The following is a 20,876-nucleotide window of genomic DNA, read 5'->3' on the forward strand; positions in this document are numbered from 1 at the left end:
GCTATAATTAGCATTTGAGACCTTTTGAAGCCATATTAGTACCGTCCACAGGACTAAACAGTTTCCGGCGCAGGAAAAGAAGAAAAGAAATAATATGTCACCAAATATGTTGTAACACTGGTTGCTTTGAAAGAGGAAGCTGTTTAATACCTGAGAAGCCCTAGAGAAACTGTTTTCATTGTGCGTAATTTACTCAACTGGCCTGAAAAAAATAAACTAGTGTAACATCAGACATCAACTACAGAAAAATAATCAGTTTTTAAAACACAGCAACACTTGCACGGGTGCTGTAGTGTGGCTGTTGTCAGTTACTGTTACCTAAGTATGGTGAGATCTGGCGCCGATCGATCAAACGAGTCGATCATCAGTTCCACCATTAAGTGTAGTTTGTTACACAACCCTAGCTACAACGAAGGGAAAGATAACAAGTACAGTTTCTGGTCAGTTTATTTGTGTCTGGCTTGCACTATGTGAGAATTGCAAACAGATCAGACAGAGAGATTAAAATGAGAACAGTCATAAAACAGTCCTTTAGCAATTCAAGTCAGATTGTGGCTCTGCTATCTGTAGGCAGCACACAGTCAACCAGGGAGGTAGAGGATAATGTGACTAGGGAAGCAATCCAAGTAAACACACCATAATGGCCTGACTGCTTGTAAAGGGCTCTCTATAAATAGTCAAGGACTGCCCGAAGGCCCCACCTCCTTATCAACAGTTGTGGGCTTTTGCTCTGGCACAAGGAGCAAGGAAACTAGCACGTGTCGCAAAATTAGACCACGACTTGTCAGACGGGGGGGCGGATCAGCGCAACATGAGGACGAAGCCACTTGTAAAAGTGCTAGAATGACAGTAGCTTCTCATGGCTGCTTAGCTCCAACCACAGGCTCTAAATATTTGTCGATGATACTCTGAGCAGCCAGTCAGTCAGTCTCCTCCACATCCCATGACCCACTGTGTCATGCACGACGTAGCCAAAAGGCCATGGCACCTACACTCCTTGCCCCCACACTTCTCTATTTTTTTTTTCAAACATAGCTACCCTTTCAACAGATTGAGTATTCCTTTGATGGGCAAAGTGAAGCGATAAAATGTTAATTGTGACTTAGTACCTGTTGACTGACCAGAGGAATAACTGGGACATGCAGGCATGGGTGGGTGGCTGGACCGCTAAATGCAACAGGAATGATAGCCTCAACTGTTCTTTTTGCTCTTCTAAGTTTGCCTTAGGTAATAAAGTGATGGCATGGTTGCATTTGTTTTCTGAATTAAGGACATTACATGAAGATAAAATGAAAAACGAAGGGAAAAAAAAGTCAAAGCTTGCCAGCCGGGTCGTGGTGTGACACAAATTAAGCCCCAGTCCCTCCAAACCATCTGACTCTGCCTCCTCTCTCGCCCTCTGGATTCAGCCAAACCAGATCAAAGAGCTGCTGCCCCAGAGTCACAGCTATGCATCAAAGCACATTAACATGTTCTGGGCAGTGCTGCAGGAGAGGAAAGATTTGCTACTGTAGATGTGGGATTAGAAAAGAGGAGGCAGGCTTACATAGCATCTATTGGTTTTCACAGATGTGGGAAGATAAAGAAACATGAAGTTTAGCCTTAAGTAGAGTGGAAGCCATACTTCTGCTCATGTGGTGTCCACACTAATGCAGATACTTTTAAAAATGCATCATCTCCTATTCTCTCCCATTTTTGCTTTGCACTGCACTGTTTTAACATGATTCAAAAGAAAAAAAACTAAAAATGCATAATCTGAAAAGTGTCACACTGCATGGCAGAGAGGGAAAGTAAACTTGTCTGTGCTAACTGGGCAACTACAGATGAGGTTGACAACAACTACATCTTAGATTTATCTTAAAATTATGCATGATTTACAGTATACAATCCTGAGTAAAGTAAGACAAATTAAGCACAAGGGTATGACATAAAAACATTTTTTTAAAGATGTATCTTTTGTAATCTCTGTATTAGATTTAAAGGAACCTACGGTAATTATTTTCACAAATTTAGAGACAATGGCCTTTTTCAAATGTTAATAAGCATGTCCATCTTATGAGGCAGATGTCTTCCTTTGTGTCAGTTTCTAAATATAAAGGCTGAGTTTTATTCTTGACAGGACTAGTCTAGTGTAAAAAGCCCCCTGGCTTTTAACTCGTTCATTATAACACATAACAAACAAAAGGCGTCTCTCTCGTACCTGAATTTCCCAACTGTTTGTAAAATCTATACTCCAAATGGAGCTGTGGCGCCCGGGACTTTATAGGTTCCTGAAAGAGAAGACAGAAAGAAGCAAAATATCAAGACCATGAATCAAAAAGTCAATATTCTTTATCAATAATTACATGTCAGTCATTCAGCTCACTTTACACTGTGGGTTATTAACAAAAGAGAAAACATAGTATATGTGTAAAAAATGAGAGTGTGAAAAGCTCACAAGTAATTTTTAACCATCTATTATTGCATGACTTACAGACTCAATACACAACATAAAGGTGTTATGACCTGCAACAAAAGCAGTTTGTGAGCGGCAATTTTAAACACACAGAAAAACTCATGTTTAAATGTCTATAGTCAATGTTGTGATTTTAATACCCAGCAGAACTTAAATTACATCTCGGATCAGACTTGTAGGGTGTGAGAAGATAAAAGATTTTGTGAGAATATGGCTAATAATCAATCTGAAAGGACATATTGTTTGTTATACCGCGGCCTTACCACCTAAAATGTAATCTGATTAACCCCACTCCCATGATGACAAGGGCATTATGGACAAACATGAAGAGGAGAGAACAAACACACACCCAATTTAATTCCATTTCTGAGCCTTCAATAAACATAGCACAGCCTATGTGGAAACACATAAACACAATAACAACACACAACCCCATTCTGACACAGAACGCTGGTTTGTCATGGATTCACAGGTGTAAATAATCTGTCAATATGACAAAATAAACTTTTCCTAAGTATATAATTTCCCCATGTTTTTTACTTGTATGCAATATAATATATGGAAAGTATGAAAATGTGAACATTTATTTAACCTTGCAACTTCACAAGAGATGCCTGAAGTGAGATTTAATCAAAAGAGTCCCGTGTGCATGTAATTCTTCTAAAGCACTTCTATTTTAAATTATATGAACTGAGAGCTGAAAGCTGTTAAGCTCCCACATTCACTCTGTTAAGGCCTTTATCAAATCAGAAGCATTTTCTCTCCTGGTGCCCAGTAAGCACGTAGGAGTACACACAATGTAAGAGCTGTGTTCAACATAATAAAGGACTTTCTGTCTTTCTATGATGGCCGCTCTCAGTCCTGTGGGATGTGTTCTGTGGTTTCGCTTTGAGAGTCAATCAAAGGATGGTTTAAAAGAGGTGTTAAAAAGAAGTGACCAGCATCTCAGAAATACAGTATGTTGTGTACTTAATTCATTTTCCAATTTATTTAAAAAAAAAAAAGAATAATTAATGAATTACGTTAATTTTCTAAAAACCCATCAACAAAGATTGAATAGTTCTAAAGCCTGCTGGTATGTATATTCCTGTAGCTCAATAAGTTGTGAATTCTGACAAGGTTTTATTTTGTTTTTCCATTACTTTATAACCCTAATTCAAGTGACACAGATCCACCCACTTAGAACCAGGCTCACAATAATGACTACTTTTGCATGTCTTACGGGGGACATGTATTTATAGAAAAAGAACAGAATGGCCAGCGATCACACCAACAGTAAAAAACATACTTTATCTGCAGCGGGATTTATCTCATGTAGGTTGTTTTTGTTCGAGATGACTTTTAGAGATGTCTGCCTTCTCTTGAATATACTTCAACTTAATGGTATTTGTTTGTAGTTATCTACAGGTCAGAGAAGAAATAAGACCTGTTGATTTTTTTTTTTCAATTAATTTCTTGCTAAATGAATACTGGTCAAAATAACTGCAATGAACCGTATTATTAGTATTTTAAGACCATATTATAATAGACAGCATAATAATGCAAATGCACAATTTCAAAGACTAATAAACATTTATTTCTTGATTGCATTGCATAACTGCACTGTGTTATGGTCTTATTCTTACAATTGTGTATTCTTGTACTGTATGTAAGAGACGGACTGAATTCCATTCCCTGATTCTAAACTTATATATTATGCAGCCATTAAAGTTAATAGAAAAATTCAAATAGAAAAATGTAAATGGAAAAAAAAGTGAGGAGGCCATACAGAGGAGTGGAAATCTGTAGGAGGAAGACAAATGACTAGTCAGGGAGGTGGAGTAGTGAGCTGCTTTAGTGTCATCCACCTCCTGCATGAACACGATGAACAAGTATGTCTTGCATAAGTGGAGCCATGCCAGGGAGGATGGGGAAATAAAATATAAAATATATAAATAATGAGTCAAAACAGATGGCATCCTAAAACAGGAAACGTTAAAACAGCTTACAATAGAAAACAGAGGCTTATGGCAGCTTTATGTACTTCAGTCATCTTTATTTCCAGCAGATAGGATAAGCTATGGATGTGTAAGTGACCATAGCCAAGCTACAAACGTCTGATGTAACATGTTTGTCTACACACTGCTCCTGATCATATGAATAAGTGTTAATCTGTTCCCCCAGCTGATAGTCAACCCTGACATAACCAGAGGATTATTAAACTAGTCAGTCAGTTGTGTGGCAGGACAGTAAAAACATTTTCACTCAAGTAGTTCCTCTGGTAGATTTCACGTTTTCATCTTAGTCATATTTAATGATATGAAGGATTTTAAGTCCAACATCTGCAACAAAGTCACCTATGTCTGACACGATCGGTCTGACAAATATTGTCTTGTACAGTATTCTGGAGAACTCTAAGTGCCTTTTTCTGAGGAAGGCCAAAGAGGGAAGTGGGGGAAGTCATACCCCTGACGTACAAATAGTTGATGACTTGTTGATGTTGTTTCGGTGGTGTACGCTTTGACAGAAGGAAGGAGAGTTTTAGGCATGAAAATTGATAATTGGTTTCGAAGATCTGAGTAAGCACCATATTACCGTATCTCCTATAAATGCACTTTTTGTTTAAAAAAGATAAAATCAAGAACTGGGTTGTTTGTTGCTGGTGGAATAAGACACTGGTGGAGAAAGTCACCAGTGTGTCAGAGATAACTAAAGCTTAAGACTCCATGCCATGACCTCTGCTTTGTCAAAAAGTCTGTCAATTTTTTTTTTACATTATCACTGAAACTACAAATTATTATTTTTTAGATTAATCTAATGCTTATTTTTTCAATAACTAACAGATAATTCTGTGGAAAAATATGTTGTATCCCTGCTGAGTGTGGAATAGAGTGAAGGGATATAGAATCAATCAAGCATGGAATCTCTCTCAAGGATATAATTATTAATTGAAAAAAAATACAACTTTGAAATGGCTGCCAAATATACTTGTATGGCTGTTAATATACCTGGGCTTCCTGCCCAAGTAAAGTCTATGTGGGAAACACGTTATGTGCTCGTGAAAGAGTTCCATATATAGAGAGGACATTAAAAAATAACTAGAAAGTTTGTGCCCAAGGACACAGATGCCCCTGTGGCTGTACTGATCTAGATAGACAGTCTGCCATACTTTTAAAAAAAAGGCAAAATAATTTGCAAATATGGGAAAGAAATTATGAGAGGTACACTGGTCAGGAGAAATGAAGAGAAAATAGCCCTTATGTGAGAAAAAGGGATAACAGACAACCTGCAATATAAAATGACAAAGGACATCAGACCCAACCTTTCCTACAGCTTCATAAGTTTTCTTCTCGGTCGGATCAGGACAATTCCAGTAGCGATGAATTAAATGGGAACTGATTTATGCTAGCTCCTACTCACAGCTAAACAGATTTGTCTATATTAGCGATACCAACAAATACCGCTCTAGCAGGATTAATCCTGTGGCTACAGAAGACTGGCAATGGGTGTGAAATGAAATCTTAAATACTCTTTCAAGGATTCCTCTCATAGTAGCTAGTACAAATACATGTTTACATTATCGGACCTTGATGGTGGTGTCTATATTTCAACCTGCAGATGCTTCAACACTCTCATATGGGTGGAGTAAACCTGCAGCAACACAGAGTCCTCTTCCTGGGATTAACCAACTCAGCATATGATGTCATGTGGGCTAAATCTGATCTCTGCCTCCACATAGTTGAGAAAGATCAGAATTGACCTCAGTTTCGCATGGATTAATGACCAACCAATGAAGAAGAAAAAAGAAAATTATATACAAAACAACAGAATCAGAGTATTAAAGAGGTGTTAAAGAGATGTCTATAGTAGACATTTGACGGTAAATCACATCTAAAGTCTGAACACTCAGTGCTGGAGAATTTATATGTGGTTAAAAGCTAAATATCAACAGATCATACAATACTGCTGTGTTGGCCTAAACAAACATACCTGAACTATTTTCTAATCTGGATTTGAATCTTAAGGTCTTTAGTAATATTTATAGAAAAAAATATAAGCGAATATTTTACAGATTCACAAATACCAACCTCTTAAACAACAACGTAGTTGTAGTGTGGGGTTTTTTGGGATCAGGAAAAATTAAATAACTAAGAGTCTAATTGTGGTATATTAATATCACTTTTTGATCATTTTAAAATATGCCAATATTTTCAAACTACTATCTCAACTCGTAGATATGATACTACATAGTGAATAAACCCAAAAAGGACCAGACTGCCTCCATGAATCTCGTATATCAAAACTGCGTAGGAGAATAATACGCACAGCTGCGGTGATGTAATGCAACAAATCAGAAAATACCTGTGCTGTTTATAGTCCGCAAAGCCATTGTGACATTCAACAGGTGCATATTTATTCCTATGAGTGTCATGTCCAGGCAAACAGACCCAACATTATGAATAAAGCCAAGAATAGATTCTGACCTTTGCCTGACATCCAGTAAAGCATTTAACAATATTCAACATGCGATGTGACTCGCCCGGCTTCAGACGATGCAACACGTCCGTGTGGTTCATCTCTACTCAGTCACACAGGAGACACAATGTTAACCACTGACTGTACGGTTAAAACATATGGCCGGTGTGTGGTCCATGTTTTTACCTATTCCAGAAGTCTTTCTATCATTTGAAGGTGACGTTAAGGAGTGATTGGTGTCAGACAGCAGCAGCTGGCTGGTGTCCAGCACTTATCCTATTTCAGCTCAAATTTAACACACCCAGATGGAGCCATCAGCTGCCTCCTAAACCCCGGCGTGATAGTCGGGCGCTGCTTGACATCAGCCACAATTAGACATCAATCCTGTGTTCTGAAGGGTTTTTTTTGTGCCATTCGTAGTTAACTGTGTGCCTTAACCTAGACTCACGTAACCACTTCAGAATTACTTAGAATTTAGACAAGATGATCGACTTCAAAAGGTTTCTTAAATCTTCCAACTTCAGTGGGGTTAGGGTTAGCTTAGCTGTTATCTTAGTGTTGTTAATGAAGACTTCGATCATGGAGAGTTGAAAGAGGTCACCGTTTTACTCTTTGTCAGTTTGGTTGTCTCTTTATTCCCACAATGTCTCAAAATGCTCTCATAGAATTTTGATGTTTTATACAGGGGTGGATTTTGGACCCCAATTATCTGAAGGGGATCTAGTTTAAGATTAGCATTGGGGATTACTTTTTTTTTTACCTTCATCAACATGGAGTGAATATTTTGCACATTCATGAGTACAGCCATTTCCCTTTTCAGAGTTCCTCTGATCAACAACTGCTGCCGGGTTTTATTTTGACACGGCCTGGAAAATAATGACAATATGGTGGGAAGAAGTGCGGTATGTGAACTATGAATACTCACTAGTTTCAGATTATGTTTTTTTACTTTTACAAAGGAATTAGGTACCGTCTCAGAAAGCTGGAAACGCTTTTGTAAATAAAACAAAAGCTCTTGGCTTTGGTTCCATGACAAAAATTTTGCAGGTTCATTCATTCATTCATTTTCCGCCGCTTTATCCACCATAGCGGGTCACGGGGAGCTGGAGTCTATGTTTTTAAGATTAATTTAAAATTGGACTGCTTATGTTCTACATGCTGAGCTCAGATGCTGCAATAAGATGAAGGTCAAACACTGCACATAATGACAGTGATCAACACAGTCATGAGAAGAGAACCCAACATTTAAAAGAGCACCAAGACTTGACAGCAACAGTTTATTGCATTGTTTATATTGACATACATGCTGATTATCGGAGTAACATCACACTGCACTTACTAAATGGTGGGAGAAAACTATTTTCATCATGGAAATGTACATTCATTCATTCATTCATTTTGTGCTGCTTCATCTGCGAATGTTTTCGCTTTCAAAACTGACCTGGTACCAGGCTTTAAGTGCTAATCAGCAAGGTCACTTTTATTTTGAAGGAGCAATGGACAACTGCTCTAATTATCAATCATGCCTCTGGCCTGAAATGATCACACAAAACCGGGTTCATTTTCATTTCCATTGTACACTAATGTGGGTTCCTGGTCTTCATCCACTGAGGATGTTACATCATGAAGCGAATGCATTCAGCCTTGAGGATGTGCGAAATCAGACGGTTAGTTGATTAAGTGTTGAACAGTTTTTGAGAATAGCTACACCAGGAGGCAAACCAACTGCTCATTCCAATCAGAAGTGTTTTGTGGGGGGGGGGGATCCTATATTTGTTATATTCATAAAGTACAGTACAAGTCATTTCTACAGTACAAGCATGTGTATGGTGCATCTAAGACACCAGATTGGTCAAGAAAGGGTCATCAACTAACACAATACAGGTAGAAACCTTCATCATGGGAACATAAGTACAAAAATTGGTTTTCAATCTCTTTGTGAGGTTGGGGGCTTCTGGATATGTCCTTACCAGATGCCTAAACCACCTCAAACACCTTTATCACTGGGGGGCATCTTCGAGTTTCACCTCAGACTCTGCCTCCTCTTTAGAGGACAAGACAGTGAGGTTCAGTTAGCTCGTCACAGTGCTCTTTCCAACGCCTGACAATATCCTCACTCAGGTAAGCTCCTTCCCTGTTCTACATGGACTTGGCCAAAGCCCTTCTTTCCCTTCCCGATTTGTCCAACAAGTTTCCTTGATGCCAACCAAAAGTCTTTCCATAGCCTCTTAGAAGTCCTGCGATATCTGGGTTTTTGCTTCAGCGCCCGCCAAAGCTACAGCCCTTCTAGCTCCACAGAACCTATCTGCTGTTTCAGAAGACCCTTAGACAACCAAACCTGATAAGCCTCCTTCTACAGCTTGACTTCACCACTGGTGTATACAGTACACTTTCACAACAAGAGGGGAAAAAAATGGTTCATAGACAAGACTGTAAAATGTCATTTAATCACATATGTCTTGCTTTTAAAGCTTAATATGCGAAAGAAGAAGCAGAAATTAAGTGTAGAACAAAATTGTTACTCAGCTTAGATAACCATGCAAAATTATATTTAATCTACATTTTACACTTTGACTTTAGCTTGTTTTAACTTAATAAATCCTGATTATGGATTTGTCAATGACTTTAGTTTACTTATTTAATCATAATGTCATGCAGAAAATTGAGGCATGGCAGCTGCCCTTACTACAAAGAAAAACAGAGAAACTTGATTAATTGCTGTAGCCTTTAATATTACACATATTTTACAAGAAAACCTTCGGGAATGTCTAAATGGAAAAGATGACATTGCTTTTAGATGTGCCAGGGTGGAAATGACACAGTGCTCCCAGTTCTGCAGGCACACACCCTCCATACCATAATAAAACCCTTTTTTTTTTTTTTGTCCAGTCAGAATTTTCTCTTACACGTTTCTACATAAAACACACACATTATTCCTGTTACTACTCTAACGTCACTGGCATTTAAACTTTCCTGTGCAGACTTTATGACTGTACCCAAGTAATCCTCAAAGCGACAATGAGTGTTTGAACTTCATGTGTTGCTACTGCCTTCAGGATTAGCCTGTTGACTGAAAGTAGGCTTTTCCATACATTTGACATCCAAGTATTTATTCATTTAGCCTGTCCAACATGCTCTCTCTGGAGAGCCCAAACAGGGTAGAGAAGAATTTACATCTTCAAAATGTCACTTTAATTCCTGCCAAACATGCTGAGAGAGCTTTTGTGCTTGCACTGTTTTTCGACAGTGAAGAGCTGCTGAGCTAGTCTGCAACAAGAGCCTCTTATCAGGCAGACAGGAGAGTTCAGTAATACCTCCAATTCCCCTCAGAGTATCGCGACTGCCCAGAACTGTGAGCGACTTCACTCATAGAAGTCACCTCATACCTCCGGATCAGTGATTCAGCCAATTAAAATAAGTCTGTAAGAGACATCCGTGCTTCTCCATACATACAGAGTAATTAATTACACCACACACAGTTCACTTCAACTGGGCCAGAAATGTAATTTCTTGAAGCAAATTTCCAGCTAATTTGTGGCTATTAAAGAAAACTACATTGCCATTTTTGTTTGGCTGAAGTTTAGTCAAAATCCTTTGACACCATCCAGTTAAACTCCAAGCATGTTTCCAGCATGTACAACCGTTAACAGGAGGTACCTCCTGTTAGCAATAACACCTTAAGTCATTGTTATCACCTGAAAGACAATTCTAAATACTTTTATTAGGACTTACATCTAGAATAGCCTGAATAACACAGTTATATGCTTCAATATGAACTGTAATGGTCTTTATCAATCTACAGGATTGGTAGACGTAGTAACACCTGCATGCGACTGACTGCCTCTGCACACACATCACTACAGCATCTTGTAACTAACACTGACGCTGTCGGGAAGACGCTGTTCCATTTTTGGCTTGCAGTGCAACCATCTGGTGCTGACTGTTCAGAGGGTGCAACACTGCAGCTGTATTTTAAGCCTGTCACACTATTTACCTTGAGCATTGTTCTATTTTACAGCATTATGCCTTAACACATCTTGCCATCTTGTTTGGTGCAGAGAAAATACTTTGCTGGTTCATATATTTTTAATATGGTAAATTTATTTGGGAAATTCAAGGCTTTAATCAACGATAGATTTTTTATAGCCTAAAAGCAACCAAAGATTTTCTGACAGTTTACCATCAAAACTGAATAAAATTACACATTATTTTAGTGTGAATAAAGATGGCACTAGCTACGTTTCAAGTCAACAGAATGTTCTTGTAAATGCTTCAGGATGAAAGATTTGGTCACAAATGCAAGTGTTTCCTCAACTGAAACACCACAGGGATTTAAATTTGAGACAGACGAGGTTGAATATGTATTATTAATTGTAACAAGAAAAAATTGATAATAGTGAGGTCTCATACCAAAGTAACAGCAAGCAAAGCCCAAGATTCACAATCAGATGAAATCTGCAACTATTTATAATGTTGACAGATATGTGCACAGTTTCCATAAAAACAATGCTTTGTACTTACATAAGCATTTGTCTTTATAACTGAATATAAATTAGAGCGTGTTAGGAACTGATTGAGCATTGTGATAGGGATTTACTAACAACAGCTGCATATCTAGTACAAATGAAAAGGCAAATACAAAAGCTGTGAGCAGAGTGTGAGTGCTGCTGGGTGTGAACGAGAGCAAGCTGCAGACTGACAGCAAAAGCGAGTGGAACAGAGGAAACATTTAGCAGTGTAGCTGTCAGTTTAGCAGTAAATTTAAAGCCTTATATCATAAAGACACAGATTTTCCTCAAACAGACAGATGACAAGGTGGTCCAGTAATTTTAAAAAGGCAAAGCACTGATTGAGTGTCTGAAGAAATGACATGCCATACGTTCTAAAACCAGCCAGTGCTGACTTGGCAAACTGAGTTGCAGGCGTCACCATCAGTTGGCCTGAGAAGAGGTGAGAAGGATTGGTTCACGCCACAACAACCGGTCCCTGACTGAATCATGGAGCGATTCAGTTTGCCTCATCCTGAATCGTCTGTCTGACAGAGTGTAGCATAGACATCATAACTTGCACCAGTGATTGCTGACAGATCTCTCTGGTGGACATCATTTGAGGTACTTAAGTGGTACAAAACTTGATTCGAATACAGTACAGTTGGGAGGCACCACCTTGCAGTGGTGTCCTAGCCTTCCTTTCAATTTGCCAAAAACTGTTAGGTCGGAATCACTGCAAATCTTTTTCAATATTAAAGTAAGCCCTCGCACATTCAAATTTTGAACCTTCTTTGATCGTATTTCTTCACCATGGATTTAAGTCATAAATGGGACACATGCTATGATCTGCAGCATGGGTTAACCAGTTGAACGCATTTCCTACTTCATGTCACTTTGCATCACATATCTTACAAACTAGGTATCTGTCCTCTGGCACTAACCCTTGTTGGGTATTCTGCTATACAAAATTCAAACCATGCTACTGATTTCACCGTCTTTATGGAGGTAGGGCCGTTGCTGCCTGTTGCGCTCTGACAAGAAGGAAGAGGATCAGTAGAGATTCTCTGATAGTCTTTTTGTCATTTGACCAGTGCTGAGAAATGTTACCGATATGATCACCATCAATTGTTATACTGTGGTATGTTGTTAAACTGGTAACTGCGGCAACCATTCTCCTGACAAAGGCCCAATCGCTTTGCAGTAGAAAGTCATAAATACGTACCACTGCAACAAACTAGGAAACCTGACTGACACACGGCTGGTCTGCTTGGTCTAATGTGTTTCCTCTCCCTGGATGATCAATACAACATCAGCCTCGTCTCCCTCTGCTATGCCATACAATAGGTCCCATCACTATAACATACATTTATTGCTCTCTCTCTCATGTTGTGCAGATATTACAACCACTTGTCAATGTCAAAGGTGTCGCCATAAAGAGGCCTCTAGTTAGTTATTGCTGATAATACCAAACTTGCAGACGGCAAATCACACTGGCCCCTCAAATCTGAACAGGAACAAGTTGTAAAATTTGTAAAAATAAAGTAGGACTGACTATTTGGTATGTGTACTTCTGGATTATTGCAACACTTTACTGACCAGTTGTAGTTTGCTTTGTCACTTTTATTCACCACAGAACTGCTAATACCATGCCTACATCTTAATGTCTGCATTAATTAAAAAAACCTGAACTGATGACGAGCCGACGACCTTGACAAGATGGTGAAGTAGAAATAGGCACAAGAGGATACAAGAGGGTAAACACAAGACTAATAAATAAATGTTTAAAAATAAGAAATAGAATGACACGGAAATGCTCAAATCCCTGAGAGGAAAAAGAAGTTGAGGTGCTTATTTTCTCAGTGGAAAGTTATGTCACCATTTAAAATGTGTTTGACTTTCCTCTAAAACACTGCTGTGTCTTTAAGACACAGGGATCCCCCCCATGGGAGCGAAGCCTGCAGTGTACTTACAGCAGTGGCTATATCGTCCTGCCTCCATCACATAGATGCATTTGTCAGTGTGAGAAAGCATCCAGCTGAACCAAAGACTGAACCACTGTGTGTCCACAGTACCGGCTAACAAAGACAACCTTTCAGCGAGCAAAAGTTTCCCCCTTCTCTCTTGCTTTTTGAAACAACATTTACAGCAGTTCCAGATCCACTGACAGAGGACCTTGTGCACTACGCTGCCATGCATTTACATCTCTGCTGTCACGTGGTGCAGCAGGGAGACACTGGCATTCACCTTTGTCCCAGGTGCAGACAGGCACCACCCAAATGCCAAACGCTGCAAGCTGATACACAAGACACTCAGCACATAAAGGCACCAGCTCAACGCTGAGTAATCACTATGCACTGTCCTTCAGAGGCTGGCACCTACTATTAATTATAATTCAACAAAAGACTGAATAATACAAGGGTTGGAACTTGTTTTAATCCACCAGGTTACAAATTGCACATGGTAAACTGGGCTTGCACTAGGAGGTAGTATGACTAAGACACTGTGGCTCAATGTAAAAGAATTGAGTAAGCCACAAAAAGCCCCATTCTGTGTCCAAGACAGCGGCTTGCTATAATAGCAAGTGAAACTTACAGGTAAACATTGAGTAATACCAAGAATCAAATATATTAAAATCAAAGTGTCTAAGTCAAAGTTAAAGTATCTTCTAGTATGCGATGGAAATGCGCCGTCAGCATGCGCCAACGGAAACAGTGGCGCTAGCGAGAAAGTTTGTTATCGCTTGGGGATTTTCGCGAGTCCAAAAAAGTTGTACGTTTCAGCCTTTTTTTCCTAAAAAAAAAAAAAAAGACGCCACTGTGGCTACAGGAGCTCAAAATCTTGTAGCCATATGGAATTTACTTCGCCTATGGCGACGTGGTGAATGGCTGGCACAAGCCCAGGTAAATCATAAAGCTGTCTAGCTTATTGTCCTGGTCTATCAATCACAAGTTCAACTAGTCAGAAAAACAAAGGCAAGAACTGTCATACTTCTTTGAGTTTCACTGAGAGGATATTGAAAAAATAATACTGGCAGCCTTTCATGATAATAAATTAGTTTACCAGTAGTCTGTATCAACAACTTAACTATTAGTCAGCTGAAAGAACATCAACTGCAAAATATATCACATCATCTATTCATCATGCATGTGTCACATAAAACCTTTGGATCAGGATCCAAAAATGTAAGCATTTCCTGTTTCCTAGTATAAATCAGCCAGACGGCAGCAAAAACAACCTCCTTGCGAGAGGCAAAAATTAATCAGTGACCAACATTATGATTGATTGCAATTCTAACATACTAAATTTTGCAGATATTTGCTAAGTTTAAAGTATATCTATTCACAATTTAGTCATTTAAACATCATAACTCAAAAAAAAGCATTATCAATAAATTGTTCTTAATCCCACACTTAAATTATTTAACATTTCATCTACAAGAAAGCAGTCACCGCTGACTTGACTGGTAGAGAATGGAGGCAGAATGACTCTTGTCGAGCAGGTAGTTTAAAATAACAGGACTATTATTTGTGTTAGTCCACCAGGAAGCGCTCAGTAAAAGCCTGTAGCAAAACACAGGCCTAATTGGAGTCACATTCACTCGGGTACCTCAGGGAGCCGTGAGATCAAGAACCGATTAAAAACACGAGGACAGACAACTGTGCCAGCGTCTGGGTTAACCCGAGATTTGACACGGGGGAAGACCTCTCCATGACAGGTGTAATAACATCACAGACCTAAAACCACTTACAGGGTACATGTATGGTACTCACTGTCACTAGCTCCTAGAGCCACTGCATCTCGAACAAAAACAAACCTTCACGCAATAAAGATGGCAAGAAAATTGAGTATCATGTCTTCAGATGGACCAAACAATTTGATATTGAAGTACTGTAGACAAAATGGACATTTTCTGCTAAAAACATATCATACATGCATTAGTCTGCTTATCTAAAATGTGAAAGCTTATAAAATGTTTATAAAAACAATCTAGTGTCCTAAATAATAAATAAAATAATAATAATAAATTCAAAGGTTTACAGGACTTAATTTTAGTGTACCATTTATTAATAACTGAAAGTCACCAGGCTGCTCGACATTTTGTGTTTTGCTTTTCACAGCCTTGGATCAAACTTTTAAAATTATGAAGTACAGTACTAATCAAATAGGAATCTAGATTTTGTTTCTGCACAGGTCATCTCATGCATTTAACCCTAAAGCAATAACACATTGGTAAAGATCATCAAAAAGAAAGCACTTCATAATTAATACCAAACAACAAAAACCACCTCCTGAAGGTAGCAAATTTGATCCTACATAAATCTGAGTCCTCAGACATATTGTTGGCTGGATCTTGTCATGCTATGTTGACACCATTAGCACACATCCTTCCTTTCATTATCATTATACATTCATATACTCAGATAAATAATGGTTCCACTGGGCCACGACATCTCAAAGGAGTGTCACGGCCCTAATGCCGGATCCAGACATAGCTGGACTCCGTGAGGATAAAAATACCAAAACAGATGGGAGGGTTCACAGGCAAGGGAGAGAGGCAGCGAGTACAACCCAAGTTTCAGAGGAGAGGAGAACTGCAATTATAGCCAATTGCTAACCTCTGCCTTCTACGTGGTTAGCAAAGCCTTCAGCGGACGCCCGTTCAGAGATAATGACCTCGCTGGGATACACAAATGTTAAGATAATCATAACATATGTGGTGTAGACGATACCTACCATGCATCAGATACTGACTGACTACATTACTTGACCTACATTCATCATTCCATGATCATTATTGTCAGCAAAAGCAGTATCTGACAATGAAATATTTATAAGAAATTATACTCAGAGGGAAAAGTAACTGGCCGTAATCAAAGTAAACAAACCAGCTTTGATATTTCATGAGGCTTTTCACAGCCTGTTTAAATGATACGGAAGCAGTGGCTCTGAAAAGAAGTGTTCATGCTAACACAAAACACAGAGGCAGTAAATTATTGATTGCTCATAAACCCTGGTGTGAGATTATTAGAGGGAAAGCTACCACAAGAATTGACTGAGGACAGTGTGGGATGGTTAAGTAGGAGGTTTGGAAATTTAGTTCTTACAAAAAGTACATTTATAAATTGTCTAATTTCATTGAAATTTAAAGAAATGCATTTTAAACATAAAAGACAGCGAGTAAAACTTCAACAGTTCAACAGTACGTCAAGTAAACATAAAGTCTATCTTGAGTTTGTCCTGTCTTTGAAATAATGTAAAAGAAGAATAGTGGTTATAATAGAAAAGAGACAATATGGTAAAACATTAAGGCTAAACACAAGCAGAACATGGTTCACTTGACTGTAAGTTAGATGAATTTACTATGAACATAACTTCACTTGCTAAAAAATCATAACAAACATCAGGTAAGATGTTTTTCTCATATAGAATGTAGACTCATACTGGAGATACACCATAAAAGCAGTGTGGTACATGTGTTGATACTGGCGCAGACCCAAAGATGAACTTACCAACTTGATGGCCACATATTCGTTAGTATACAGGTTCTTTCCCAACCGCAGCTCTCCAAAGTTCCCACAGCCAATTTTTTTACCTACACGGAAGTTTGGGCCAACCATAAGAACTCCAGAATTGGTCCCTGAACTTCGGCCCCCATGCCCAGTCCTGCTGCCTGCTGTTTTAGACATCTTTTTACCTTCCTCTGTCTCTCCTTTGCCCCCTCTCTTGTCAAAATCCATAAGCTTGTGATACCCTGGCCTCTCCACGGTTATTCTCCAGCCATGCAAACCATTGAAATTCCAATAAACAACAAAAGACGAGGCTTTAGGGAGGGGGGACAAATCTCACAGTATAGAGGAAAGGTGATGCTGTTAAAATGGACAGTGGATATGAAGATATTTAACTCTGAAACTGAAATCCCTCCTGGGTCTGCGAGATGGCTCTTCTGCTGGATGCTTCCCTTTTTGTTTTTATTTTTATTCTTTTAGCAGAAGGTTTCCTTTCTTGTGCCTTTCTCCAGCTCCACCTTCAGAGTAGCATGTGCCTGCCTGCGGATTCGGCAGGTTGTGTTAAGATGTGTCCTCAGACACACACACAAGACTAGTCATAAAAAAGCACTCCAAAGCCCAGCTACTGCATCCACAAGGCCACTTGGGAACATCTCCTGAAGTGCGTCATTTCTTCTGGTCAGCCTTCAGTGACACAGTAGACGCTCTCCATGTTGCAGCGCAACAACAGATGAGGAAGCCATGTAACGGAAGGGTTTGATGTCGGCTGTGGAGCTGCAAAAGCAATGACAAAAGAAATTAGACAATTTTCTCTTTAGCATTTTATAAAAACACAGATTTTAAGTCACAAATAAACTGAGTCGTTTCAAGTTCTTAAAAATCTTTTACGCTTGACTTAAGGTGTTAAGATATAAAAAAAATAAATGCTGACTAATTTGACTAACTTCAAGATATCCCATTCATCATTTAAAATTTAATTACCTACATAAAATCAGTGAGATGATCAGTAATCAATTGGAGATGCAGAATCAATCATGCTCTAAGTCCATAATTTTCCATTACATTAAGATATTAAGATTTGAGGGGAAAAAATAAACCTTTCACTCAAATATCAAATTATGTCTGCTATGACTATTTTTTATGACGGCAGAAATGAGATCTTGCTCCAGACTGTCACAAAGTAAACTCAATAAAGCAATCGATAGGAGCGGAAGTTTTCCACAGTGGATCTCAGCTAGATAGAAATTCTCTCTTTTAAAATAAAACTTGTTTTTAAAAGCTTAAGACACCTTTCTATTCATATTTGTTTCTTATTAAATATACAGATTCAGACAATAAGCCATATACTAGTACAGAAACAATAAAAGGTTAAAAAAAAAACCAAAACCACACAATTTCACTTTTCTTTGATGGTTTAACTTTGCAATCTCTGCAGCATCTCTGTCCAGAACTGCACGTATAACTCCCTTTTGACCATGATAGAAGACATCGTTGGAGCCGAAGAGAGCAGGTAATGAAGGCACTAACAATGGGTAGCTACTCTTTCCTATGGAAAGGCACTTACACAGATCAATGAGTGCTGTAATGCCTCATCTCATAACAGTCCCATCACTGGGAAGCTGAACATTATTGAAGATAGTTGGACACTGTCTAGTCTACAACTATTTCAGCTGTATGACGAACTCACAGCTAATACAAACATTAAAGCTTTACAAAAAATTACTAATACATGAATGTGTAAAAGAATATTTTTGTGGAAAAACAGCCATACTTAAGTATTTTGATTGTGCTTTCCTATGTTATAAAAAAAACTGTTAGATCCAAAAACGGGCCATGATATTAACTGTACTAAAATTCTATTCATGACTACACTCCAACATATACTTAAGTGTGCATTCCGAAGAACAAGAATGTATATTTAAAGGTCAGGTATGCAGGCAAACAGTGCAATGTCATGTTTCCCTAGTGATCGTGATGACATAGACGGATAGCGAGCCTACCTGGTCACAAGATTAGAAGTATGAGCAAGGTGGGTAAAATGACAAAGTGCATTTTGCCAAGCCCTTCACTTGTCAAGGTGACACAAATGAACCAGTGTCAAAAACACATGTTGATGTTAGGACATGAGGACGGATGGAAATGCCCCTTGATCACAAGGACCTAGAGAAAGAACGCTCTTTTTATGCCATCTTAGCCAATCTAACGTTACATTGTCATTTCTGTACTGTATATCAATGTTAGCTGTTTCTTATGGCTGCAAAAATTGTTAAAACATAGCGAGTAGTTTTATTTTTCGGGTTATATGAAACGTATTTACAATACGAAGAGAGAAATAAAAAGAATTGTTTTTCCAAAGTGAAGTCCTGGGCTTCCTATACAGTAACGCTATCCATAGAGTTAGCATTAGCTTGTTGTAACACGACGTCATTTCATACATTGTTAAAAGTACTTATTTACAAAAACTACCAAAATAAAAACAAAAATAAATCAGACGATTAATAATAGCACCATGGGACCAAGCTGACAAGTTTCCTTTGTCGTATTACAAAATTGCTACCAGCTAAGGTTTGCCTAAATGCTAGCTAATGGCTAACTGGCCACCGAAGAGAGCTGTCACTTAGCCTCCTTTGGGCGGCAGAGTAGATACCTTATCTGACAATTTCTGATTCGAAATGACAACAAATAAAATTAAATCTCACAAGAAACCTCAGTCAATACGTACTTCAATGATATCTAGGGTTGAAAGAAGACCAAGTTGTGTTCGATGGTTCGGCGGACCAGGCCAGATACTTTAAGGCTATCTTGGCGTTAGTTCAATTTAGCTTGACATCGATCAATCTCAGACAATTTCATTTCGGTAGACAGTTTGTGTATTCCATATATCTAGACATTTAAAGCTAAATTATTATGTAATATAAACGTGTCTTCAACCTTGTGGGCAAGTCATTTTCAAACTACAACGCCACATAGCGGTATTGGGCTAACCAAGCTAGCACCTACCAAAACACCATTCCCCTTGGCCCAATGCCTCATGAAAAGCACAGCTAGCGAGCGAATGTAACGTTATCTCAATGAATCCTTCAACAGCATGAGGCAAAAAACGTGCAACACTCGATCAATTAACGCAAAACAAGACGAAACAGGACATAACAGAACATACTCATTGATTTGCATTCCCGGTGCTAACGTTTAGTTGACGATACATTGACCTGGTTAGTTTAGTAGTTGCTTAATAACTAGGAAATAACAACGTCCCAAGCGATGTTATGACTAAATAATGTCGGCGACAGGTGCTGTGTTGAGAAAAAGGTCGTTGTTTTACCTGGAACTATCGTTTTAAAGTTCAGATATCAGTTCTAGCCATTATCCTGACCACTGCCGGGCAACTCCTTAATCCTAAACAAGCGAGTGCACGCCAGCGGCAGCCTGGGCTCTCCTAATGCTTAGCTCGCTAGCCAGCCATTTAGCAAACTAGCAAACGACACATAAGCAAGAACGTAAACACACGACGAAACCGTGTCTTTAAAAAACACCAGCGACAAATAAATATAAGCCCCTGAGGGAACCATGTTACCTTTGAATTATAGCTATCGCAACGTAGTTGAAGTCATGGTTCTTCGGTTCGGTTCTCTACTTCAAGTTGCTGTTGTCTCTTTAAGCCTCCCTCGGCTACCGATTCCCAGGCACAGCGTCACGTTGGATCGAAGCATTACGCTACGCTGGAAATCTAACGCAACTGCTTTGAGGAATAAGGAAAAAGATCAAACGTACGTACCTGAGCGTGGTTGCTCCAAAGTTGTCTTGAAGATGTAAAATACAAACATCTACGACCTGGTAAACATGTGCAATGTTCTTGTTTTGTTTTGTGAGGTTGTTATGCTTCCCACATTAACGCAAAATTTAACTCTGTAGTTTTCGAGTTGTTTTTATGCCACAGGTTAAGTATGAACAGTGGCACTACATATACAT

At 38.8% G+C, this 20,876-nt stretch overlaps 1 protein-coding gene across 5 annotated transcripts in view; it reads right to left on the minus strand.

Annotated features, from left to right (window-relative positions):
* csnk1g2b (casein kinase 1, gamma 2b) overlaps nucleotides 1-20,599 on the minus strand; it is a 31,804-nt gene extending 11,205 nt beyond the window's left edge. For 4 of the 5 annotated variants that reach the window (XM_068318908.1, XM_068318906.1, XM_068318907.1 and 1 more), the window contains exons 1-3: nucleotides 20,482-20,599; nucleotides 16,911-17,681; nucleotides 2,201-2,270 (exon numbers count right to left, since the gene is read on the minus strand). In XM_068318908.1, coding sequence (XP_068175009.1) covers nucleotides 2,201-2,270; nucleotides 16,911-17,138 — 298 coding nt within the window. In that variant the 5' untranslated portion in view covers nucleotides 17,139-17,681; nucleotides 20,482-20,599. Of the gene's footprint in view, nucleotides 1-2,200; nucleotides 2,271-16,910; nucleotides 17,682-20,229; nucleotides 20,361-20,481 lie in introns of those variants that run through there. The other variant, XM_068318905.1, reaches the window with a different exon arrangement.
* Nucleotides 20,600-20,876: the final 277 nt, after the last annotated feature.

The sequence above is a fragment of the Antennarius striatus genome, chromosome 7 (assembly GCF_040054535.1).
Source record: "Antennarius striatus isolate MH-2024 chromosome 7, ASM4005453v1, whole genome shotgun sequence".
Lineage (NCBI taxonomy): Eukaryota > Metazoa > Chordata > Actinopteri > Lophiiformes > Antennariidae > Antennarius > Antennarius striatus.